The sequence below is a fragment of the Echiichthys vipera genome, assembly GCF_963691815.1.
Source record: "Echiichthys vipera genome assembly, chromosome: 4".
NCBI lineage: Eukaryota > Metazoa > Chordata > Actinopteri > Perciformes > Trachinidae > Echiichthys > Echiichthys vipera.
In genome coordinates, this window is record NC_139829.1 from 21,656,741 (window position 1) to 21,683,695 (window position 26,955).

At 39.7% G+C, this 26,955-nt stretch overlaps 3 protein-coding genes across 3 annotated transcripts; 2 read left to right on the top strand and 1 right to left on the bottom strand.

Annotated features, from left to right (window-relative positions):
- The first annotated feature begins 1,768 nt into the window (after positions 1 to 1,768).
- On the top strand, positions 1,769 to 8,750 carry polk (polymerase (DNA directed) kappa). Its single transcript, XM_083911945.1, has 15 exons — positions 1,769 to 1,830; positions 1,987 to 2,116; positions 2,398 to 2,517; positions 2,668 to 2,820; positions 3,223 to 3,354; positions 3,491 to 3,662; positions 3,829 to 4,050; positions 4,364 to 4,488; positions 4,706 to 4,872; positions 4,953 to 4,985; positions 5,089 to 5,185; positions 5,877 to 6,048; positions 6,202 to 7,137; positions 8,219 to 8,267; positions 8,353 to 8,750. Exons 2-15 carry the CDS (start codon positions 1,988 to 1,990, stop codon positions 8,432 to 8,434), a joined length of 2,589 nt encoding a protein of 862 aa, XP_083768071.1. The 5' UTR covers positions 1,769 to 1,830; position 1,987; the 3' UTR covers positions 8,435 to 8,750.
- A 1,126-nt stretch (positions 8,751 to 9,876) lies between these two features.
- Positions 9,877 to 15,417, top strand: ankdd1b (ankyrin repeat and death domain containing 1B; the record flags this gene model as incomplete). Its single annotated transcript, XM_083912920.1, has 15 exons — positions 9,877 to 10,051; positions 10,921 to 11,021; positions 11,162 to 11,260; positions 11,370 to 11,468; positions 11,644 to 11,748; positions 11,848 to 11,949; positions 12,066 to 12,164; positions 12,604 to 12,702; positions 12,873 to 12,971; positions 13,160 to 13,258; positions 13,356 to 13,454; positions 13,875 to 13,970; positions 14,458 to 14,659; positions 14,944 to 15,075; positions 15,203 to 15,417. 15 exons carry the CDS (start codon positions 9,877 to 9,879, stop codon positions 15,256 to 15,258), a joined length of 1,662 nt encoding a protein of 553 aa, XP_083769046.1. The 3' UTR covers positions 15,259 to 15,417.
- A 116-nt stretch (positions 15,418 to 15,533) lies between these two features.
- Positions 15,534 to 24,664, bottom strand: poc5 (POC5 centriolar protein homolog (Chlamydomonas); the record flags this gene model as incomplete). The annotated part of the gene is made up of 12 exons (XM_083912919.1): positions 15,534 to 16,167; positions 16,279 to 16,449; positions 16,601 to 16,702; positions 17,115 to 17,248; positions 18,612 to 18,795; positions 19,255 to 19,434; positions 21,028 to 21,132; positions 21,420 to 21,596; positions 22,701 to 22,900; positions 23,030 to 23,137; positions 23,832 to 23,985; positions 24,581 to 24,664. The coding sequence occupies 12 exons, from the start codon at positions 24,662 to 24,664 to the stop codon at positions 16,051 to 16,053; spliced, it is 1,716 nt and encodes a 571-aa protein (XP_083769045.1). The 3' UTR covers positions 15,534 to 16,050.
- Between the last annotated feature and the right edge of the window lie 2,291 nt (positions 24,665 to 26,955).

The window sequence follows — 26,955 nt, forward strand, 5'->3', positions numbered from 1 at the left end:
AGCGGAGGACTGAGTAAAGCTCGTCTTCATTCAGGGAGGGGCGGAGCTACAGCCACGCTCTACTGTTGTGTACCTAAAGTGAGCGACGTCAAGTTTGACGTAATCACATGGACACCGGAAGTCACACACATTTGTTTCAAAATAAATTTTTATTGTAAATCACTTAATTATATGAGCTCCAAATATGCAAATTGACTGCTTATAAACTTGGAAGTGTACAATTTAACTCACCCTTGAATGTATCTACTAACTAATCAAATGAAGACCAAATGACTGTTTTTTTTTTTTAACTTTTTTTGATTTTGATTTGTTTGTATATTTTTTTAATTTATATCATTTTATTGCTTATTTTGTATCCTAATTTCATGTTTTTTTTCTCCACACATGTAAATTTTAGAGATGTTAATCTGCCCATGTACAAATTCAAAATAAATTTTGAAAAAAAAAACACACTTGCCTTCATTAACCCTGAACAGACACTTTACGACTCAACCTGCAAAGACATAAACATGAACATTTTCATCAACTTTGTATGGAAGCACAGACATCATCACCTGAGGAAGGATATCATATATGAAGAGTGTTTGAGAGCTCCTGAGTCAATATGGTATATTCCTCACAACATACAATAGTTAAAGAAGTAGGTCTTCCTTTTCTGTTAATATGTAATTATAATGTATCCAAACTTCCCCTCAGTCTATCAAAATTCTATCAACAGGCTTTATTAGCATGGGAATTATGTTACTCACATAATTTTTCTCCACATAAAACAATAATTTGAGTATATTAGTCCCTCTATTGTCAAAATTGGGTTAAAAAAAGTAATACTTTTAAAGGATCTTTTTAACAGCGAAGGTTATATAATGTAATATGAGATGGATCTACAAATACAAGGATTTCACATCAAACCCAAGGAATATAGATTTATAGTTAGTTCTAGTCCCAGTGGTTTGAAAGAGCCAATGGAAGGTTGTAGTAATCTACACAAGGTTATTATCCATCAACAGACACTTTATTTAGATGGAATCCAATTTATTAGTTACAAATGTACCAATTAACATATTAGAAGATGCTTTTATAGCCTCATAGAAAGACTTATTGGAACTTCCTCTTCAGTGATATAAACTGGAGCAGAAATTGGCTTGTCCCATTTACATTTTTCACCTCCAACAAAATTGGAGAATTACATCTCAAGCTATTACATAACATCTATCCTATTAATGCATACATATCCACATTTTCTGACATTTATGGCAGCTGTTCCTTCTGTAAAAAAAAAACCTTCCTTCCCATTATTTTTTATTTAATTGAAATATATTCAAATTAAACTTATAATCAACTTCAAATTAAAAAGCATTTAATTTTTCATATAAGGATTATAGTGCAACATAAACCAAACTCCTTTCTACTGATATTATAATTCTGGTCGTAATTTATTACTGAAAAAACTACATCATGTATTATGAATGTCTATCTTTGATTACAAACTGTTGAGCCATTTGGCAAATGCTTTGTACCATTTATACAAGTTTTTCCTGGGACTAAAAAACGTAAAGTCTATGGAATTTACGCATCAACAATTATCTGGACACTATGTTTAAATAGTGACTGAACATTTGCACATTGGTTTATATTATCTTTGGTCTTTGAAATGGTTAAAAAGGTGATCTCTTTTATTGAATTTATTTAAGTCCCGCCCTTTCCAGTGATGACGCATTCATGCGGAAGTGTCGTAAACCCTTCCGTCATCGTCACTGTTTTCAAAACATGTAAGAACATAAAGGGTCAGCTCAGCGTTTTAATGTGATCGATCCTGATCGGAGTGATAAGGTAAGTTTAGATTATCATAGCTATCTAGAAAAGGTAGCGTTACACATAATAAGATACACATCCACGACAACTTACAGGTGTTTCTATCAATTAACGTTAGAAGAGTTGAAATCGGACCATACTGCCAACAAAACAAACGACTCATCCACTCTTTAGGATGGAGAATGGGGTTGCATCCACGAAAGGAGAGGGCTTCCTCTCCAGGATGGCCCTCAATGACAACAAGGCGGGTATGGAGGGTCTCGACAGGGACAAGATCAACAAGATCATCATGGAGTCGTCCAAGGTAAAGTTAGACGCTAACAACTCAAATAGACTTGCTCTGTTTGTCTTGTATGACATCAGTAATCTCCCATGCATGTGAATATTAAGTAAGATAAGTGATGTGTTAGAAAGGACAAGGTTCTGTAGAGTGCTGTGGACAATATGAAATGTGAGGTCCAGTTTTACTGGCTGTGTCCAGCCTTGTGTGAAAGTCCCATTATCCCAAGTGTAATGACATACGGTCCTAAAGGTAGATGTTCTGTTGTACAGAATCTGTAACTCTTTATCTCCTTGTCCCTGCAGGGATCTCGGTTTTATGAGAACGAGCTGAAGAGAGAGCAGCAGGTGAACCAGCGCATTAAGAAAATTATGCTTCAAAAGGCACAGATCACAGAACAACAGTTAAAGAAAGCACACACTCAGGTACTCATGGGTATCATGGGTTTAACTGGGTTCCTTTTTAGAGGCCACTCAAAAAACATATGCAGGCACATTTGATGTGCAATTAGATGAAAAAGCTGTGTTATAAATATCAAGCTACATTAGAGTTTTACATCAATTTTCTTTTTATAGGTGGAGAGGATGGCCATTGAGCTGGAGAGGAGTCGTGATCTCAGCCGTGTGATTGTACATGTTGACATGGATGCTTTCTACGCGGCTGTGGAGATGAGAGACTGTCCTGAGCTGAAAGACAAGCCCATGGCTGTAGGATCCATGAGCATGCTGGTGGGTTAAAATATGTTCTGGGAAATGGGCAGCAATTTCTTAGGTAATTAAATTAAATAGTGGAGGGTTTGCCCACATACCACTTCAGCACAAGAAAGAGAGGGTTCTGTGATACAATTCATCAAAAACGCTTTAATCGCAGCTTTGCAAATTCTCAAGCATTTACAGTATGTTTCAAATATTTATCACATACAGAAACACATCATTCTAAATCTCCATTTTTCTCAAACGACAGCATAGGAATAAGTCTTCTTATGCATATTTTATATATTAATAAATTATTTAAATGATAAATTCACTGACAGTACTGTATTACTGTCATGATCATGGATATTTAAACCAATGTTGTATGAATAGCTTCAAGGCAAATTGAAAGTGTTTTACTCACCCTTTTTCTTTCAGTCGACATCTAACTACCATGCCAGGAAGTACGGGGTCCGAGCCGCCATGCCTGGCTTCATTGCAAAGAAACTCTGCCCCGACTTAGTTATCGTGCCAACCAACTTTGATAAATACAGAGCTGTGAGTAATGAGGTAAGGCCGATTGGCAAACACACACACAAAGAGAGAAGTACATCTAAAAAGTTGCATTAAAACAAATGCTATGCACCGGCTTTGTGGCTTCTTGCATAAACTAACAGGTTCTTATGAATTTCTATCTTTCTGTTAGATCCGGGAGATTTTTGCAGTCTATGACCCTCACTTCCAGCCGATGAGCCTGGATGAAGCCTATCTGGATTTCACAGACCACCTGGAACAGAGGCGTAGCTGGCCAGAATCCTCACGTACACATTTCTACCGCGCCAGCAGTGCTGCTACAGGCAGGATAATTATACAGAAATGTAGAATAAATATATATGGTGTGATGTGTTGTTTTTTTGCACCTGTAACTGCCCCATTTACTGTAGACGTGACAATATGACAAGAAACCTTTGTTACGAGATCAAAGCTGATACACAAGAAATCCATCAGATTATTGTGTGTTGTTGTCGTTTCTTTTGTGTAAAGGTGAAGAGCAGATTGAGCTTCCCCAGGAGGCAGTGCCAGAGGAGAAAGACCTCTCTCCGGTCCTGTTTGAGGACAGCCCGAGCTCCTCTCCCTGCTTGTCGGGCTCTGACAATGTCGGTGCCGCTGATGGTGCGTTCGAGGTGTTTGGGACGTCCGTTGAGGAGGGTGTGAGAGAGATGCGCTTCCGCATTGAGCAGAAGACCATGCTGACTGCCAGTGCAGGTGAGGGGAGATTCACAGACGTTATTAATAAATTATTAAACAGTTTGCTTTTTTAAAATTCAGAATGCCACAGCAGTTATAACAATCTCAACGGAAGTTAAGTGTTTCACTCTTCTGGCATCATTGTTTTCCTTCCTCATCCTATTTTCTGAATAAAAAAAAAATTAAATAAAAAAATATGTAGTGATAGGCAACTCCGCTTTAAACAGCAATAATAATAAGTCTGTTTAAAATTATGATCAAGATTATGTGTTTTACCAGCCGTTCATTCATTCACAAACACACGGTCCAATTACGCCATTCATTTTTCTAGGAATTGCTCCAAACACGATGCTCGCCAAGGTGTGCAGTGACAAGAACAAGCCCAACGGCCAATACAGGCTCCCCTCCACTAGAGAGGCAGTCATGGATTTTGTCCAGAATCTCCCGGTTCGCAAAGTACGGTACACATTGCTCAAACTAAAACATAAACAGAGGCGAGTGGTGTAGTTGGTGAATAATTATGGAAAAATGTTAGAATGTAATCATGTGTTTTTTGTATTATTAAAGGCAGACTGATGGGGTGTAAAGTGACTAATGATGTGCTGCAGATAGGATGAAGATGGTTGTATCAATATTTAAAGACAGTAACAAATGTGTTTGTGTATCCTTTCAGGTTTCTGGCATAGGGAAGGTGAGTGAGAAGATGCTGAATGCTCTGGGCGTCAGTAGCTGTTCTCATCTCAGCCAGCAGATGGCGTTGCTATCGTTGTTGTTCTCAGAGACAGCCTGGCATCATTTAATGCAGGTTTCCCTGGGTCTGGGCTCTACATATATACCAAGGTACTTCATTGTGTTTAAAAAAAGGAAGCAGTCCAGTTAAGAGAGAGGAGATAATACTCACTAACTTTGCTGGTTTACAGACATGAAGAAAGAAAAAGTATGAGCACAGAAAGGTATGGTTGTAATAACACTGACACACTTTTTTTAGTATCCATGCTCTTAACTCTCCCTAATTTCCTCTCTGTCTCACTCATTTCTGGCACTCAATCATCACAGGACATTTAAAGAACTGAGTAAAGTCGAGGAGCAGTTGTCTTTATGCAGGGAGCTCTGTGAAGACTTAGCAGAAGACATGAAGAAAGAACGTCTGAAGGTATTGAATGAGGGTTTGCTTTATTTATTTTGAAACATGAGCATACCTCTGTGCTTTGTCTGGCTCCCTGCCTGGTGACATCAACCAAGTTACACTGAGGCATTGGTTGGATGAGTCTTGCCTCTATGTGACTGTCTCCGACTGAGCAAAGAGAAGCGAAATAATGCAAGCACTGAGGATATTTGAACAGAAATGGGACACCACAAAAAAATGATTGAGAGAAAATTGTTATATCGGTACAAAAAAAATGGCTTCACCCTGAATCCAAACAGAATCTCATACAATTACCTCAACATGCTCATTCCTTTTCAAATACATAGAGGAAAAGGACTGGATGGCTTGGCACAACCATCACCCCCCTGCCTGGGTCCTGATGTGGCCTTGATAGCTGGAGGAAATGGAGGGCCATTAAGGAGACAGCAGGGGCTACTATCAGCCTTGGAAATGTCTCTCTGAGAGATGATCACATTACTATGAAAGCGCTTTGTGCTACTCACAAAATGTATTTTGACGAATCGATCACTGATATGACAGATTATACAGATTTCCATCTTGCGTCTATTTATGGCCCTTCCACACAGTATCATTGATTATGCTTATAATTAAGAGGTTGTTATACAGCAGACAGAAATTACCGTTACTGTTTTCCCTAATACAAATCTAAATGTGTGTTTTCTTCATTTTCCTCAAGGGTAAAACCGTAACACTGAAGCTTAAGAACGTGAACTTTGAGGTGAAAACCCGGGCGCTGACGCTGCCATACGCTGTCACTACAGTGGATGAGATCTTCGCTGTTGCTAAGGACCTACTGAAAACAGAAATAGACAATGAGAGCCCCCAGCCACTCAGACTTAGGCTCATGGGTAATTAGATATAGCAGTATAACTAAGATATCAATTAATATAACTATCTTGAAATAAATATAAATGATCTGTGACACACTGCTTGTGGAAATAATAACACAGTTGGCATTCGTTTTGAATTTTTCCCTAGATAATTTGTTTTTGTGCTTGTAGGTGTTAGAATCTCCGCCTTCGTCAGTTTGGATGATAAAAAGCCCCTGCAGAGAAGCATCATTGGCTTTCTTCAACCAGGCAAGACAGACTCGAGCGGCTCTCCCCGAGAAATGCTTCAAAATCTTGAGAAAGAGCATCTCTCTGATTACTCCTTCCAAACCGGGCCCCTTGCGTGTCCTCTCCTGCCCCAGAAGTGCCCGAGACAAGGGGAAGTTCCCTGGGGGAGTAAGCAGAGGAGGTTAGAGGGGGAACCCAAACAGTCTTTCTTCCAAAGGGCTCATGCCAAAAGACTGCAACTCCAGGCAGCAAGCATAAGCAATGAAGAGGAAGCACGTGGGGAGATAGCTTCTGTGATCACCCCCACAGGCACTTGTGCTCAAAAGGATGTAGAGTCATCTACAGAAGTGTACAAGAATAACTGTACAGCCTCAGATCTCTCAGAAAATGACTTCGTCTTCCCCGTAGAGGCCCATGCATCCACATCAGGCTGTGGCGGCACAGTGTCGGAGAGCCTCACCTGTCCGGTGTGTTTCAGGCAGGTGGAGACGACTGATTTGAATGTCTTCAACAGACATATAGACCAGTGTCTTAGTGACGCCTCTAGAACGCAAAACCAATGCACAGTTTCTGACACTGAGTCAAATCTAGACCAGAAAGAATGTGAAGAGTTGCAGTCAAACAGAGGCTGTCCTCATGAAGACCAGCACAACTCGGAAAACGATTCTCTTCAAGCGGTTTTATTGATCAATGGTGACAACAAAATGGCGACCCTGCGACAGCCTCAGTCACATAACGATAAAGGCCCCGTCCTCATCTGCCCAGTGTGTCAACTGACCCAGGAAAGTGATGACCTCACTATCTTCAACCACCATGTTGACCTCTGCCTGAACAAGGAGGTCCTCCATGAACTGGGGGGACAGACATCATCTCCCATAGGTAAGTGTGTTTGCACTAAATGAGGCTGTTCAACACTTCCACACTAAACAGGAACCGCATTCTGTGCACTTTTTAAAATGATCTTTAATTATAAACCTGCGATAACTGATTTATTTATTATTATTTTTTTGGCCCACTTGGGGAAAGCCGAAACCAGTTGTGAACACAGCATTGAAGTATCATAACCATTTAAGTAGATATGGTGATCTTGTTATCAAACAGTTGCCCATTTAAATCCATCCAGCACTTCCAGGCAACATTAGCATTAATTACTGATGACTCACTCTCAATTAGCTCTGTTTTTGGTTTCTACCAACTCACGAGACAAATGTCTGTCTCTTGAGCTTCCAAATTCTCCACTGTTAATCAACTTTGTGTAGCTGCTGTTCGGTGCTGGACAGGTAGTATACAGTGCATTTTTAGGGCGGAAAAACAACTGCCTGCTCCGGCTGGAAACAACACTTACAGCAGTGAGAGTGAACCAAAGAGCTTTTGAAGCTCTGCAAAGCTGAGCAGAGCTGCAGATTCAGGTGATAATTATAATTTACTGATTATAGCCGTGTTAATTATTCATTTTGTTCCTTGTCTACTATGGGGTTGCAGGTATGTGTTTCCTGCATGTATGCAAAGTCTGAGAGTGTATATATCTCTCTGGTGATGACGGATATGATCCTGTTAGTAACACCTATAAACTGTGGCTGTATGACATCTTTGGAGTTAACAGAAGGAATGTCTATTTGGGAGGATGTTGGTGACCTATGACCTTGTTATTTACTGACAGTGACATTTTGTGAGAAGTGTGTATCGATTCCTACAGAGAAAAAAAGGACATCTCATTTCAGCCCATGGGGCTTCCTTTGCCCTGGTCTTGGAAATGGCTAAATCACTTTCTCACCTATTCATTTCCTACAATGGACTGCACCCTGGTTTCCTCTTAAACAAGACTGCTTCAGAAATTGTCCTCTTTATATCCCTGAGGAGGTGCTGCAATTGTGTGCCTCCTTGGTGGATGAATGTTTTTTGTTTTTTTGCCAGAGAAGAGTTCTTTTCTGTGTTCATGGGTGTCTGTTTCTGTTCACAGACAGAAGCCGTCTCCCGCTGACACAAGCAAGTAAAGGCAAAACCAAAAGGTCAGACTGCTTGATTTCAGGTTCACTTTTTGTATTTAGTGTACTGTAGTAGTAACAAGGGATGTTTTTTTTAAATTACTTTTAGACAGGACTCGCCTTCCTCTCCTCCTTCTAAAAAGGCTAAAGGTGTCGGTCCTCGCAACACCATCGACAAGTTCTTCAGGTGACAGATGCACAGAGAAGGTCCATCCTCATCCCTTTCTCTTTCCTCTTCAGGAAATAAAAAAAAGACACCTCTCGCCTTCTGTTCCACTGGGCAGGTTTTTGCACAATGCACACATATATTTTTCTCTTAAAACAGTCTGTGTTTAAGATAGCTAGACAACAAAGTAAAGATGACAAAAGACAAATTATGTTTTAAGTCTGGAAAATTAATGGAAATGTGTAAATTAGTGTCATTGGATCATAAGGGTATTTATTACATGCTGAGGTACAGGTGTTTTTTTGTTATTTTATTCAGATATTTTCAGTAATTTTCCATTATTTATTGAGTTTTCGAATGATAATACTGCACATGTTTAATAATGAAGATAAGAGAATCCTTCTATCATGTAAATCAAAGTTAAATAAATTACTATTCTGATGAAATTTCACTTGGGTGATGACATTATTACAATTAGTAACCATGTATTCTCTGTTAACCCATGTATTGTCTTCCCTTTTGTGAGTCTCTGGAACGCAATTAACAATGGAAGTGTGATTCGGTTTTATGTGGTGGTGGAGGAGGTGGACACATGACAGAGGGGAAAGAGTGGGGGATAGTGAGAGCAAACAACTTCTCTGTGCTTGGATTATAATAATGTAACATTATCTCTGCATGTTTCTGTGTGTCCCTGTATATGCGTGTCAAATTGACCCGAAGACGATATGAAGGATTTAAATGTGTGGGGTATAGTAGCATGTGTGCTCTATTATTACTTTTAGTTTGTACATGTTAACCACATAAAATAAGCTTAGGCCATTGAGTTTTATAGTATACTTGTATTCTATACCAAACAAGGGTTAAAGAGTAAGTGTATGACTGTAGTGTTGCTGGTTTAAGTAATGAATCAGGTAAGAAAAACATGTGATCCTGGAACACATTTGCCAGTAGCAAAAGACTGTAAAAGCTGTGTCACCTTAGGTTATGTGAATATGAAACAAGAGCTGGTGTGTAACTAGTCAAAGTTCTCTGGAAAAACAAGTTAAACTGCTATTAGAGCCTTATGTTTATCTTTTGTAAACATCACACTGTGTTCACAGAAATTAAAGTTAAAAAGAACATGGTATAGCATTCTCAAGGCATCATAGTTGCAGCGCATACTATATAGTCCTGTAACACAGGGGAAGTGCTAAATATTCTCTGTTACTATCAGCAGTCTCTCAAGGGTGTGAGCAGGTAAAGTAAACAGATCTGCCCTTCAGCATTAAGAAAACAGCAGGAGTACGCTTCAAGGCTGGCTTTTGTCAATTTGAAGACTGCAACTACGTGATACTGGGTAAAGCAGAGCTCATCTTCTGTGGGGTCTGTTTCCTCAGGTATTTAGTTAGCTTTACTGTCTGCGCACATATTGGACTGTTGATTAAATCCCACCTTGGTCACACAAAGAGACATATAAAAAGCCTCCAAATGGAGAGAAGAGCTTTGGCTTTGAGAGCGAAATTCAAGAAGCATCTTCCTAAGACAGAGAAGTTGGACCCTCGAAAGTGGGTGAAACCGGAGACTATGAGAGCGTTTTCTGACTTCGTACTCAACAAGCCCTCTGAAAAAGTGGCAGACAGCAGCTTTGACAACCAAGAGATGTGTGAGTATGCAAGTTCAACAAAATGAGGAAAGCTGGAAAATACATAAACAGACTGTGTTCAATTTTTAAAGAAAGTTTCTCTTGTTCAGGGCTGAGCCCTTGAGTTTATATTGAAGCTGAAGTTAATCATTAGTTATTCATTATGGTTGACTGTATGCCTCATTTCTTTACAAGAATGGCACTGTATTTGCACAAGGCTGAAACCAAGGCGATCTCCACAGCACAGAAAACATGCACTCATCTCAGTTGAGCTCACAATCAAATGCCATTATAAATTCCTCAAACATCATATGTCGTATTAAAGGGAACACATAGTGCTAATTCAGGTTTATACTTGTATTTTGAATAACATGATTTAATGTTAAAAAAAACCCATTATTTTTCTCATAGTGTCTTCCTGAATATACCTGTATTCAACCTCTCTCTGAAACACTCTTTTTAAGTGCTTGTCTCGTGAAGGCCTCCCGAAAAAGCCTAGTCTGCTCTGATTGGTCAGCGTTTCTGGGTCTTCCACATACAGCCTTGGCGTCTCCACACTGTCATCACAGCTGGGAATTGACTGTAACGGCAATTTCTATCTATATTCAGTATAGTTGTTTATTTAGTATAGTTGTGAAATCACAACCGTAGAGAAGTCCTGATGACTCGTTTAAAGGCACAGTTACTGAATACAAGCCGTGTGCATTTCTCTGTGGATTGAGCGTTTTTATATTTTCACAGGATTTATATAGCACCTTTACCTGCTTTATAATAAAACAATACAATACGACACAAAACAAACAATATTGGATCTTTAATCCTAGTACATACTGTAAATTTGTGCATATGAAATAATATGTAAAAACCTTCCTGCGTGCTGTGCTGGGCAGTGCTTGATGCAGAGAAGCAGTATATGGAAGCAGCGAAGTCAAATGATGTGGAAGCCATGAAGATTCTTGGAAGAGGGCTGAATGCCAATGCAAGGAATGTGGTGGGTCTAAATAGACAAACCCTCTATTTTTATGTCATTATACTGTATTGTCACAAACTTACTAAATGCTGGTAATTTCTGAGATTTTGTAAAAACATTTTTTAAATAGATAATATACTGATGATGTTGTTGTGCCTCAGGATAACAGGACTGCCCTTCATTATGCAGTGGCTGGAAAAAACAGAGAAGCTGTGCAGCTTCTTCTGCAGCGGAGGGTCAAGGTGGACCAAAAGGACAATGTAAATATACCTGCATCTTAAAACTTGATCCACTGACAAAAGCTTTTGTAATATTCTCAAATTATCACATCATCACATCAACTTTCCATTTTGTGTTTTGCATTGACAGTACGGCGTGGCGCCCATTCATTTGGCTGCCTGGTTTGGCAGTTTGGAGATCCTGAAATTATTAGTGCAGGCTGGAGCTGAACAGAAGGTTGAGAACAAGGTAAAGAAGCACAATGACTACTGTTTTCTCTGTAACTGACTGAGCGATAAATATGCAGAAATTAGGCAAACATTACAAGCACATATGCTTTTGTTCCTCTTGTTATGTATGCTTTTGTTTCATAACTTCTTCACACTGCTTGATTAAACATTAACTTGCTTATTTCCCACGTCAGGAAGGACTGAACATCATGCACTGTGCTGCTACCAACAACCACACTGAAATTATAGAGTATATTATTAATGACCTGCAGATGAAGGAACTAGACAAAGATGACCAGGTATCTACTTGACTGATTAACTTGTTAGACAGTGCATTTAGGACTACCAAAGTACATAGAGTAAATATGGTTGTTTGTTCATCAATTCATATATTTCAGTCTGGAAACGGGGCATTTGCACTAGCGGCAGAGCATGGGTGTGTTGAAATGATAGATATGCTGACTGTGCCATACAACATGGCCACCATGAAGCCCAACAAGGTGTGTGGACCTCTTTATGTTTGTGTGAAATATATGCTCACGTATCTGAGTGTTACACCTGCAAGAAAGCTCAATGCTCTTTGATGCCAGTTGTTTCCCTCCCTCCCTTCTGCCAGAATGGGGACACGCCCTTGCACTTAGCTGCCAGGAACGGGCACTTGGACGCTGTCCAATCGCTGCTGCAGGGCTTTGATACTCGGGATGAAGTCAATATGGTAGGCAAACAGTGTAAACATCCTCTCTATCACGGTTTGGTTTGTGACAGTGTGTGCTCAGTAGCTAATCCACTGCTGGATGGTGGCTTCACTTTGGATTAATTAAGATGTATCAAACATGTACTGGTTAATGTTTTATTACAAGGCAAACTATTTTCTGGCTTAAACTTCAGGTCTGAATGGTGAATACACTAGATAAGATTTACTTACTCAACTATTCTTCTGACTGGGGTTTGAGTTTTTAAGGGTTGATATAATTTTATTGCATTGATGTTCACTGAAGTTCTTTCAGTGTGAGAAGAGTTGATTTCTAAATTTCTAGTTGTTTATAGGCCTGAAAACACAAAGTCATTTTAAACTGGTCTATCTGAGATAGATTTTCCTGCTTCACATATGGTTATCTTCCACCACTGCTAGATTTTTTTTTCCTGTGTTGCAGGATGGCGAGACAGCTCTGTACCAGGCTGCAGACAACGGTCAGGAAGAATGTGTCCAGGCTCTGCTGGAGGCTGGCTGTGACCCCAACATCCCTACAACGGTACAATACTGACTTTAACGTTGAAATCACTGATGTGGTGCACTTTTGTTAATAATGTACTACTGTAAAGTATTTTAATATGGTTAATCCTTTTGGCCGCATCAAAGTTTACGTGGTAAATGTTGTTTTGTACTTGTATTAGGCCTACAGCTAACCCAATTCTCTTGTAGGCCAAATGCAGCGCTCTCCATCCAGTTTCAGAAAGAGGAGACACGTCTCTTGTCCAGCTCCTCTTAGATTACAAAGCCCATACAGACTTCCAGAATCCGGTAAGAAACCACAAGCTAGGTGGCAGTAGTACACTCCATCAGGAAAGTTTTTTTTTTTGGTCACACAAATATCAGCTGTGCTGCTGACACGCGGCCTTGATGCACAATTGTAATTTTACCTATTTTCTCCTCAGCTAACAGTTGGTTTTCTGGGCTCATGTTGTGTAACAGGATATTTTTGCTCTCAGCATCTAGAGGCTCCTATTCACCTGGCAGTTATGAACAGCCACATCCCTGTCATCCATGCTCTACTGAAGGCTGGCTGCAACATTAATGTCACAAATCAGGTACCAGTAACACAGTAAAAGAAGTGTGTATGTAAAAAAGAAATATAGATCATATTTGCTGAATTGTGTTATCCTATCCTATGTCATGAACTGTTAGAGGTCCCAGACTGCAATGCATCTTGCTGCAGAGCTGGCCAGAATAGAAGTTGTGGAAATGCTTCTTAAAGCCGGGCTGGATCTGACACTCCAGGATCGGGTAAGAATTCCCACAAACACAATTTCTAGAGCTAACATGATGAAGTTGCCATATATGTTATATAAAGTATCCTCTTGTACTTTTTGAGGTCTTAATATTGAACAAAATCTGACAGCTAGGCCACGTGAAGGGCAGAAAAGTTAATGTATGATTCATTTTTGTGTATCTCTGTGTATATATGTAGGGGTGGGAAGTTTGGGTTTTTGTGTTGTTTTGTTCTGCTTTTATTTACTGTAAGGCACTTTGTGCTACTGGAAGGTATGAAAAGTGTCATATACATAAAGTTTATTCGATTTGATTTAAGCCACAACAGCAGCATGATACATTGAAACCATGAAAAAATATCAAATTCTAATCGTGACACCGTACAGTTGGAACTAAAGTTTCTGTATTTTGTTGTACCTGTTGGATTTGGAGTAGCAGGGTAAGACAGCTCTGGGTGTGGCAGTCAGAGCCGACGAGGTGATTATTGTGGACATGATTATCAAAGCAGAAAGATACTACACCTGGAGGAAGGTGAGAGATGGTGAAATTATATTTCTGTTTCTTATTGATGCTTCTTCTATGTGCGCTATCCACTTTGCTGCTGTAAATAAGAAATGTCCCCTCTGTGGGACTAATAATAAGGAAGGGAAGGAGTATCTTATCTTTACTTTACTGGTTTCATATGTGCCATAATCCATTCTTGAGGGCTTGAAATCAATAATTACATTCAACACAAATGATTCATTTCCTGGCATTAAAATCTAGATTAGTAAAAAAAACAAAAAACCCTCTAATACCTTTAAAAAGAAAAAAATGACTCATCACAGAAGCCTTTGACAGCCAATTTACCATTGATTACATTAAGGGTATGCCTGATTCCTTTCGCTTCTTGATTTAAAAAAACATTCAGCTCTGGCATTCATATTGCTAATCATGTCTTTCCAATAATATTTTCCTATGCCCCTCTAAGGCTTGTGGCCTTTATCAATCTGCTGACATAATTCAATTGCCCTTTCAGGCCAACCCAGAACTTAATGAGAGCATTCACAGCGAGTTTCCACTAATGTTTAAACTCGACCACCGGCATGACACCAAGCAGCTCCGTTCGATGGCCTGGCACCTGGCATATGAGCTCCTGAAACCAGGAGACTGGAAAAGACTTGCAGAATACTGGGGCTTCACGAAGGAGCAAGTGTCGGCCATTGAGGAGCAGTGGACAGGTGCCAAAGCTCACCTTGACTGGATAGGCTTTTCACTTTGTATGTGTCAACTCTCTGGAAAAAAAACATAAACATCTTGTGGCCAAAATGTCACAATAGAATCCACAAATTAATGAGGAAAATTTGTCAATGAAAAAATATCCCAGGATAACTATTTTCTGAATCAGGCTGGCAAATTTATTTTTCTCTATTTTTTCTTCTAACGCACAGAGGCAATCTATAAGTTATTTTTTACTATTTGGATTGTTTCAGCTGTACAGTTCTGTGTGTGTGTTTGTCCACAGGTCAGCAGAGCTATCAAGAGCATGGGAACAGAATGCTGCTGATCTGGCTCCACGGGGAGGAGTTGGCTCAGAAGAGCCCAACTAGAGAGCTCTACCAAGGCCTCATCTTTACAGGGAACAGGAAAGCTGCAGGTATATTCAGTAAACATTGGTTGTTTTTTTTTAATCAAATATACTGAGGAATCTATTAACATGACACTGTGCTGCCTTGGGATATGTGGCAACGTTTTATTGCAGAAAAAGTTCATTTGTCTTACAGATAAGATTCGGATGGAGGCAGAGAGTTCCAGCAGTAAGAGCTGCAGAATTTCATGAGGATGAACACTGCAACACATTGGGCTTAGACTGGGTACTGAACTTTGATATTTTAGGTAATGACCGAATTGCCCCTATAGTATTGAAAAATAATGATTGGCTGTCTAACGCTACACAAGGTAGGCTCACTCGTGTGTTAAGGATCTTAAAAATTGAGATTTGTACTGTAATATCTTTCTGTTAAAAGGGATTTTTATAAACTTGGTATCCAAAAAAATAATAGTTTAAGAACTTATATTGAAGTGAAGGTATCAGTACCCAGCCATAATATGCACTAACAAAAACTCCATGTTTACATCATTTTTGACTGCTGATCCTACAGGAAGTTACCAGTAAAATTATTTATTTTAGAAATAAAATGTGGCTTTGGTTCAGTATAGGAAACAATGGATGGATGGTCGGTTTCAATAGAAAACATCAATAAAATAAATACTTAAAATATACAATTTTAAACGTTACAGTACAGTCTCAGCTGTACATAATTTAAAGTGAAACTTTTTCATAGAACTAAATGTCCATTTTGCAATTCTAAACTCTTTCCAGCTGGTAATAATTAAAAACATCTACATGTGCAGTGCTAAACACCTGTGTCTGTGTAGCACTTTCCTGAGAAAATCCTATTGTTTAAGAAATCGTGCACATATGAAAGGAAGCTGAAAATGCAGAGAGTAAGGGCAAATTCACTTCAAGATATCAAAAATAAAATTCTAATTCTAAGACTGCTGCATAGGATGTGTTACATTTTAAATCTAGCCCAGGTGAGCGACACTTTCTGTGAGATAGTTTTTGTGGTCAGTCAACTACTTTAATGGAGTGTACATGGCACGTGCTGGTGTGTGTTCTGGAGGAGCTTTGGCCCTGTTGGGAGGAGCGGGGAAATTTAGAAGCGGTGGCCTGACCGATGGTGAGCTGAAGAGAAACAAAAGAAAATGTTCATTATTATTTTTCAGCTTCACATGACTAAAGGTTTACACATAATTACACACATATTGCAATACAGTAACATGCACTGTCCCGTACCTGTGTGACAGGATGATGGCGTTCAACTATCACAGAGCTCATAGGCGGAGCCACACCCATCACCTGGAGGTTGCTGCGTGCACCCTTACCAACGTCGGTACGAGCCGTGATGCGAGCCGTCACAGTCTTGGAGGATTTTTGTTGACCGGCTGTGATAACACGACCGCTCGCCTGAAACGACGAATATTAGCTCATGGTGAATAAATGGCGTTATTAGTGGAGAGTTGAGTTTCCATGCGTCATTACACATGGCTGTTGCGAAGGGGGACATTGTCATTGTTTTTACGTGCCAGAGTCAAGAGGTTGATCTTCTAATGCTAACCTGTTTCTGGGAACTTGCAGTGCCCCCAAGCGCGAGGGAGCTGTGCACCACTGTAGTAGGATGAATCACTTCTGTCCTGGACATGGGGGCACCAGAGCCCCCCTGAAGAAAAGGATATCAGGGGAAAAACGAGTTGTAGTGCAACAAATAAAACCAAACAAAGGAATTACAGAAGCAAATGTAAAACTTCTGTACAAAGACTTCCGTTTTAGTGGCGTCTACACAAGCACAGATGAGTGTCAAGCCAGAATTTGTGGCAATATAGGGTAGCAACAAATAAAAAGTCTTAATTAAAGAAAAAGAAAACCGCATATTCAAACTTTAAATTGAGAGAGGGACTTTCATATGCAAGACTAATGGTTTGATTAATCCCATGAGAGGTTTGAGAAGGAATTGAACGTGAGTGTACTGCTGCCACCTAGCTTGTCTTTGCTTACCCAACTCTGGAAGTCTGTGTGTGTTTTGTAATCTAAGAGGTTGGCGTGTAAATAAATGTAAGGTTTCAGTGTCTCACCGTGACCTCGACTTCACTGTGGGAAGGCTCTGGGCGGTCAAAGTGGACAGGGCTGAACCGCGTGGAGGAGACAGAATATGGTTGAAGTCGAGCCAATGTAGCAGAGTCAGCGTCATCCTGGGTAGGTGGAATATCTGCAGAAAGATAGAAATTTTAATCAGAAATTGGCAAAATATATTCTTGATAGAACTTTTTTTTGTTATAGTTACAAAAAAAACTTGAATAATTTTACTTTCTAGCTCTCAGTACTAATGGTTTAAAAATGGTCGATGTAATATCTGATTAAGTTTGAGCTAGAATGTGAATACCTTAATTCGTACAATTTTTAAACCAAATATGTAACTGCCAGTGCCAACTAAACGCCTCTGTTTAAGCAAATTAAAAAGGTGGCTGATCACTGATAATGCATACTGTACGTCTATTGAAAAAGACTAAAGGGCACCTCATGCCATTTATTATTACCAGGCCCGCACGGAATCTACAGCTGCAGAATTCCAATGACACATCCACAGATTTTACACAATTGATAAAAATTTAAATAAAACTCAGAATGTTAACGCATCTTCACCTGTAGCCAACAAACAAACAAACAAAAATAAACATTTCGCTAAATTCCGCAGATTTTCATTCTGAATCAGTGCTGAAAGCTGAAAAAAAAAAAAAAAAAAGTACTCAATTAACAGCCTAGTTTGATAGACACATAATGAAATGCATTCCAGGTTCCAAGACTCATTAAACCTGTAAGCAGATGAATGAGCAGAAGACCATGCTAGAGTTCAAAGGCACAGGCTGAATACTGTGGGATCCAGCTTCAGCAGCCATGTGCTCACAAAAAGTAGCCAAGAGAACCACAGAGTATAACTGCTGTCTGATACTTACTGTTGTGTGTGCAACATGCTGATAGCAGGGTTTAAATCTGCTGCCAACAGCATGAAAACCGTAGATCTGTCCTTGCTGGTGTCAATGGGCAAGTACTAGGCTGATTAGTACTACTGTACTAATTCAAATGCTTTGTGAACCTTCGCACTGTCTGTTGTTAACCTGCTGCACCTCTCGTTGGCTACAGCTACAGAAAAAGTGTCATTGTCTGGTCCAAGGTTTATGATAGTTGTATTCGTCTACTTAGGTTTATAACCTGTGCAAAGTACCACTCAGCACATCACTGCATTGGATGAGTCAGTGAATGACTTCAAGATAAGAACAAGTACCACCCTTCACTCCACTCATTCATAAATCTACACAATAGTCAATAGCGCACTGCTGCACTCTATTGGAAAAATGGTGTTTCTTTCCTACCCGTATAGATAGCTGTGCTGAATCAATACAGCGCAGAGGCTTGGTTTCCCCTCTAAGCTTGGTTGTATAGAGCAGGGGTCCATTAATGTAGTTAGGGGGGCTCGTGATAAGGGTAACAGGGCACATTTTAATATGCTTGTTGTTTAAAAAGACGGACATAATTCTGTAAAAACAGGTTTGTGTGATCATGCTATTACAAACCATGCTGATCATGAGCTGGAGGTTGCTCCAGCCGTCCCTCTGTAGTGTGGAACATTCCAAGAGCCTCCATGTTAAGAGCACAGACACCCCTCATGAAGGCTTTCTTCATGGATTCTTCATAGCGCTCTCGCTCTAGTCGCAGTCTATGAATCTCTGTCTGGGCCTTCTCTAAAGCCTCACAGTGCTGCGGAGACAGGAAGGAGAAGAATGCATTCACCGGATTATATAATACTGACAAAAACACCTAATGTTGTTCATTTTCTTGCCTTTGTGTTGCACCCTTGATATACATCTATAACACTACCAATAACACATTTTTTCCCGAATCAAGCTTCAATTTAATTATCATTTAATCAAGTTTAGTTAGGCTGTTATTCACTGAAATGTCCAAATTGTATGTAATTATTGTAATTAACTGAAGAAACCTTTGAAAAAACTAAATGTATGTAAGAAACTAATAAATCATGGTAACTAGAGGTCCCTCTGGTCTTGATATAACTTAGCTCTGTAAATGTACAATGTATATTGCCGACAACAGAGTGCTGGGAACACCTCAGTGAGGTAAAGTCAAGTATAAATTCAGCAATGCAGCATCACGATACACACACTGTTTCATATGCAGGTCCTTCATTCGTGTATATACCTCCGCTAGCTTGGCCTCATACTCTGTAGACAGGCGAGTGCAGACCTCTTCAGCCCTCGCACGGCAAGCCCGCTCCACCTTGACCTTCCAATGTTTCTGGATCAGAGACTGCCAGCCTAACCACACCTTCTTCTTCAGCTGCAAATTGTAGTGCTGCTGCGCTACCTGAGCAGCACGAGCCTGGCAGGGAACCATAAGACCATAAAAATATTCACAAGGAAATAATTACGGCCATAATTCATTCTTGTGCAGGTGCAGTAAATTCTCTCCTGTGTTGCACTTTATGTGTCATGGTTTAGAATGTATATAGTGAATTTTAAACAAATGGCATAAACAGCTATTTTGTTAAACGTAAAAGCATGCACATGCTAGTTTGACACGCAGTATGGCATTAAAAGGAACATGTCGCTCAGAAGTGCACTGACAAAATTTCACACATGTAAATTTAGTAAGAGGGGATGTTTGTGTGAAACTGTGGCATATGCATGTTCAGTGTGCGCTGACATTGATGTATGGGTCGGTAACTCATGCAGAGAGTGATCATTTGCATAAACCATTAAACCACAGTGACACTAATCTAGCAATGTTAGGATACATTCACCACCAGTATTTTACATCCATTTCTCAAAAAATATACTGCACATATATGAAAATTACAAAAATGAAAACACCCCAGATCACACCCTTAAGTAAGGACCAAACTAATGATTCAAAGTGGATCATATGATGTTGAGATACTACATCTGATGCTCATGTGATGTTCCTCTGAACATCATACACCCATTACTTTTATATTATCAAAAAAGTCAATTCCATTTTCATATGCAGTAAGTGTTTCCCATACAGCATATTTATTTGGACAGCTCACCCAAATAGATTAGCCCTGCCTAAACAAATATTTCATTCTCCCTTTACCTTTTTTATCATGTTCTTGCAGAGCAGCAGTAGGTTGTTTTCTCTGTGCCAGGGTAAGTAATTGTTTTTTTTCATAAAACATTACATTTAAAAACTATTTCTAAACATTTTAGGGATGCACAAAATATATCTTTGCAATTTAACGTCCAATAATAGGAAATGTATATAATATTGTATTATTCTGATAATGAAATGACAGCCAATAATAATAATAATGAAGCCGCATCGCTTTCATTGACAAGCACAGCATCTACACTCCCTGATACAGTAGGTGCCGTTACACATCTTTAAAGTTGGTGTGCATTCCGCCAATAAACATGTATTGAGTATACACTGACATGTCTGATTTTTTCAAAAACTATTATTTTTTGGCGGAGCTTGGAGTCGAACCTTTGGCTGCTGCCTCAGGGACTTTCAGCCTCTTTACATGGGGTGACTGCTTCTAACCACTCAGCCACCGATCACCCCTGACATATCTGATTTGACAGATTATGTCAAAGCATTTCATTTGTTAAGTTTTAATTAATTTAAACTTAATTTAATTTCAATTCTTAAGCAAAATGCTCCGTAAAAGTCTGTTTCTGATGTGTTTTTTTTAAACAATGTACCTTACTAGATTAAATACATGAACAGAGCTATGGAATATTTGATCATCCATCCTTGGTCACTACATTTGAGCTTTTCTTACCCTCAAGTGTACATGAACTGCAGGTTATGAACTTTGTAAAATACATAAACATGAAATCATTGGTTATCTTATCGGTATTGGCCATGAGGAGCAGATTAAATTTCCCCATGGATACATTAAAGTCTATCTTCTCGTAAACAGTTTTCAACACCACAATGTCATCAGTTTACCTCCTCTTTGGCCTCAGTGTGCTGGAGTCTCCAGCGGGTGAAGGCCCTCATTTTCTCAACCTTTTCTTTTTGTCTGTCCAGCACCTGGCTCAGGTTCCCAATCACCTGAGGGAGGAGTATACGTCACACAACAAGCTTGGCAGTCTCAAAAGCAGAAGGTGAAAGCATAAGGCCCTTATACATTTTTTTCTTTCAAGATCTAAATGTACATAAAAATCTGAGACAGATTGTGCATGAGAGAGAACATATGAGTGATATGGGGCTGATAGGATTGGATTAAGCCCATCCAGTCATCCACTATAATTTCATAACAATGTAAATGACTGGAATTTCAATCTCTGGTACTTAATCAATGTCAGTCTGGGTAAGCACACAAATACACATGTAGTCACCTCGTCTTTTCTCTGGTTGGATGTCTCGTAGGTACGTAGCAGCTCCTTCAGGCTGTCTTGCTCTGACCTCAGGCCAGCTGCCTGAGCTGCATACCTGTCCCTCTCTTTCCTCATCTCCAGCTTGTGTTGCTCCATAAAGGCCAGCTTCCACTTCCTGAGCTCAGTCAGCACGTTTGTCTAATTAGGGAGCAGAGGGTGGGACAGTCGCAGTGTGTTCATTACACTGCTTTAGTAAATAATGGACATGTGTAATACATAAATTACATTAACAGATGTGCTAGAGGGTTTCAAATGTCTAGAACAGGACCAATGGCCTCAGCTACATTTCTACAGGGTCAAACATAATCAACACACACAAATATGAACATGTTTGGCTTATCTGAAAGGTAAAACATCAGACAAGCTACCATTTATTTCAATCAAGAGAAGTGAAAGCATCTCAACTTCCTCGAAAAAGTCCTAAGCTCTGACTTTTCCCCGGTCAAAATCGTTTATCAGCACTGCTTGGAAGGGAATTGGTTGTCTCCTGCCCTCCAGGAATGAGCTGTACAACATTAGATGAAAAGAGCAGGAAGAATGACACCATGTCCAGGGACTCATATCCTCCATAATCATTCCACTGAGAGACACAATTGAAAGGTCACTGGTTCCAGTAAGAGAAGAACTGTCATCCTATTCAATAAGCCTTCCTGAGACTTTATATTCCCTTTATAATCTCTGACCTCATCCTCACCATTAATTATGACTGATTGTCTCATTGCAGGAGTATGGGCAATATAGAACAATAAGGCCGATTTCAGTTGCCTGTATATTGTACAGTATGCATTGGTAATGCATTATTTTAAACTGACTGGTCAGTGACAAACGTAACTAAAAGTTTTTTTTTTTAGGGCAAACACATTTTAGCATTTTTCATGCAATATTTTAGGTTTTATAAATAAAGCACAGTGACACTAAAATGTATACGCTAAACAGCATAATTTGCCTTCTAGATTGCTCAATTAATGCCTCTATTGAATCTATACAACAGATTTTACAGCTTATGCAAAACTTTTTGCATTCTTATTTCAATTAATTTAGGATAAACCTGCCAGAATGCGCCTAGTTTCCTGTAAACTGCTGAAACACTGCTATTATTATAATAATAATTATTATTCAGCGCCCTATATATAGCATATATAAACATTATCTATGGTCGACTCTCAAGCAGGCAGAAAATAAGAGCCATTACATTGATTGATTGTGGAAGGACTATTCTACAGTAGAAGAAAGCAGACTAACCTTCAGGTTGTTGCTCCACGTGTCCAGAATGTTCTCCATCTTGCTTATGTTCTCCTCCGAGACAAACATCTCTGTCGAAGCGGACTCAATGGGGTGTGGGCTGTTCGGCCTAGACCTCTCAGACACAGTCTGTAACCTGTCTGAGGGAGTGTTTGAGAGCACGGACGCCCTGCTAGATGACCGACCTGCCATCTCTTCAGCTGTAAGTGGGCAAAGAAAATAGAAACACAGACAGACAACCACTAGTATTATTCTCAATATTATTGTTAAATATATATAAATAAATAGATAAACACCTTTTGTTTATTTGTATTTTTAATTCAATTTACCAAGAGAGACTCTTGAGTGTGCGAAGGCCTCAATAATCATGGGAGAGACCTGTGACGATCTCACATTCCTGCTAGAATGCCTCAGGTCTTTACCGTCAGTGGCAGTATCTGACAGAAAAAGAGGAAGACAGAGAACGAGGCACAATGGCAGATAGATAAAAGGGGGATGCTGCTGGAATACATTTTAAAATGGAATAAGAGAGTAAAATGTAAAAGAAAAAGAAAGAAATCCAAAGGACAGCTTAAGAACAGAGGAGGTGATGGTGAGAATGCTGAACAAGACAAGCATGGCTCCTTGTCCAAGAATGCATTTATGTCAATATCTTAATTAAATCCTGCAGGGGGAAGAGAAAGCCTGCACTCTAAAGAGCAGTATGGGCAGAGAGCCAGGAGATCATTACCAATTGGCCGTCTGCTTTCCACATCCCTGTGCACTACTCCATGACAGTTAAAGCACTAAACCTCCAATAAGAGCTGCAGCTGGAGCCAGGATGGGGTGGGGTGGAGGGTGGGCTGATGGACTGTTTAAGATGTGGGTGTCGTAGGGGAAACAGATAGGGGGTACAATCTGACAGAGTGATATCATATGTATCTTGACTAGACTGGTTTACAAGCTGAAAATATGAGACTGATAAACACACACTACATTTTTTCCATGTAGTGATGCCAAATCCGTTTTGACAGCTGATCATTTGATGGGGGCAGCATCTGGAAGGGCTCAAGTTGTGTTTCTGTCAAAGAGGCTTAGTGAAATGTGTGTGTATATAAATGTGTATTGCATACAGGAGGAACCTAAGAATACCGGCTGGGTGCGGTGATTTTGTGCCATCTTTTCTCTGGGAAGTCCGACCCTCTGCAGACTGGTGTGAGGTGCTCAGCCACTGCAAGTGAGCACCGGTGAGTGCGTCAAGCTTAGGGGTGACCACAGCACAGCGGAGGAGCTCCTCATACTCATCCTGTTGATTCATGAACAATAGAATATGATATAAATAGAATATTGCAAAAAAAGAAACAGTGAGCTCAAGTGTTTATTGATATCTTTATCCATCTGTACATGTAATTTTTATGGTTTCTGATTTCCATAGCTATTATACCTGTTGGTTATGATAACATTTTAGTCATCAGCGTTAAATTCAGGACACAAGGATGAAAAGACCCTGTTGTATACAGCTTTACAGAGCAGTCGGTCAGTTTACTAGGGAAAACCACACAGGCAACTAAACAGAGATTTTACTGTATTATCAAAATGACTAACTGGGAAGTGACTTACTTAAAATAGTTGTACATGCATTTAGTTTTACATTGCAATGGGCAATTCAGGACCTTTCTGGTGCGCTTACCTCTGTTTCACTTCAAAATAAGTGATTTGGCTTATTGATTGAAACTGACAGAGCGTACTCACAGTGTATGTGAGTGTATGTTTAAAACTTGTCCGATTGCATGTGTTGCTTGCCCTAACTGACTTCACTGTGAAGATGTGCTACACAATGTAGCTGAGAGATGTGACAAGGCATAAAGGCACATTGTTGTGAACCTGTTTTCTTTAATCACCTGAAGCTCAGAGGAGACAGAGCTGCCCGGATCAGAGTCCTTGGGCAGAACAGGACTGGTTGGCTCCTCTTCGTCTGAGGACATCTAGACAAAAAAATATAGCATGTGTGATTCACATGTACAGGCACATGTTGTTATTGTAATTTATACAGAATGCTTTATATAAACGTAAAATGATTATATCTTTTAATCAAATGGACAAATGTTAATGTTCATCCAGATTTCATACAACAGACTGGTAGTTTGTAATGTACAGTTTGTGATGGCACTGTATACACAGGGCGTGCAGGATTTAACTGGTTACAGAGAAACTGTATTAAAATGGTCAAAATCGTGTAAAAAAATAACGCAAAAACATATATGTTCTCATAACATCACAAACTACATTTTGTTAGACAGTGGTTCTTCGTTAGGCGACTTGTAAATTCTCACTAAAACAACCTCCCAAAGTCCCCTCTGTTGAAGTGCAACATTCGCTACGGTTACTGCAGGTTACGCACGTTCTGGCAAACTTACGCATTTAATTAAAACATATAGCTAACTATTGTAAGTTTACATATAGATGTACAAACAGAGGGACACGGTTACTTTTTGGATGCATAGTTGAAAACCACACAACTCACTGGAGCGAATAACATTAGCGTTAGTGCTATTTTACAATCCGTAGTAGTAAAGTACAGGAGATAACGTAGTCTACATAAACAGACAGTAGACGCAGTAACGCTGGGGCTTTGGGAAGTAGTATTTACCTTTTGTATATTTTATGCAGGCTTCCCCGATGCACAAGTTATCTCGTCAGTTAGAAAATGCTTGCTTTGCCGTTTTAAACCAACCGACGCTTAAACAACAGACTCTCTGATTGGCTACTGTTTCTACAGCACCGTGCTAAATTGTCTCTGATTGGGTATAATGTTTCCGTGGTAACGGTAAGCGGAAGAGCCACACTACAGTACACAAACACAAAGCTCTACTTGAGTTTTCTTTGTCATTTTGAAAATACAGCTTATTTGCTTTGCACTTTTTGACAGACAGCAGCATCAGTAGTAGTAGTAATGAGTATATATGTATATATATATATATATGTGAAGTCATGCACAACATTTTAGCACAACATTTGTCAGTAGCCTATACTTTTTGCACATCCTGCACAAAACTTTTTGTTGTTTGTTGTTTTTAACTGTTAAATTGTACATGATTTGTAATATCTGTTCACCTGTCTCATATTTTATGATAATTTTCTATTCATGTTCTTCACTACATTACTTTGCTTATTGTTTAATTCTCTTTAATTATTTTGCGCATTGAATACCAAAGCAAATTCCTTGTATGGGAAAACATACTCGGCAATACACACCTTTCTGATTCTGATTCTGATTATCATTGCAACTTCTCAGGCTCTAGTAGTCAAATTAGGGTAGAGTGGCCTCACCACACACAATAACTGTGCACACAGGCTATTCACCTATTCTCTCACCTCTCTCATTACTTTTCACAAGGTTTGCTCATCAATGTATAAAGGGGTACATACACAAATCTTCAGTTAGCAGTTGCTCTCATTCAGGGAGTTCATCGGTAGACTAGGCTATAATAGTCTGGCATGCTGCATAGAGATTACCTGATTAAAATAGTCACAAGGAAAACAAGCTTACCTCTTGAAAGAAGGTGTAAGTCTTTGGGGAATACCACCACCCTGTGAACCTACCTGTGGCCATTCCTCTGTTGTTCGCCACACAGAAAAGACAATGGTTCACAAACTGAATTACAGCAATGTCTCAACCCCTGAAGACCGAGTGCTGAACAGTATTAAGGCACATATGTGTGGGATAGGCCTAACGGCTTGGCAGGCCTGGACTTGGACAGACTCTAGAGAGAAGAGACATATGGTCCCTCTCACTATCCTCCTCTGCCACGGCAGCTCAGCCGTGGCAGAGCTGCAAGCAGTAGCCTACTGTTGGACTGGAGCCTCCTCACCACCTGACTGAGTGCGAGAGTACTTCACCGTCCGAAGGTGGCCTGTCAGCATTGTCACAACAGACCTGTAGTCTGGGGGAATGCATGCTTCTGACATTGGTGACAGTACAGTAATCCCCCCCTCCCCTATACGCAGTTTGAGCGTGTTGAGGTCTGAAGGATTCAATCTGATACGTTTCATAACAAATCTATTTTATAGATGCATTTGTAATATAGTTTGTTTCTGTTTATGAACAGAATAAACACTAAGTGCAAGCCTGTGCTGGCACAGACACCCCTCTGTGCACACACACATCACGTCTATTACATGTCATGACAGTTGATGCAGACTATGAATTTGAACCAGAATCGTGAGATGCCGAGGATAATCCTCACTGCTCTGTGGGGAGTGGAGGTTTCCTGTT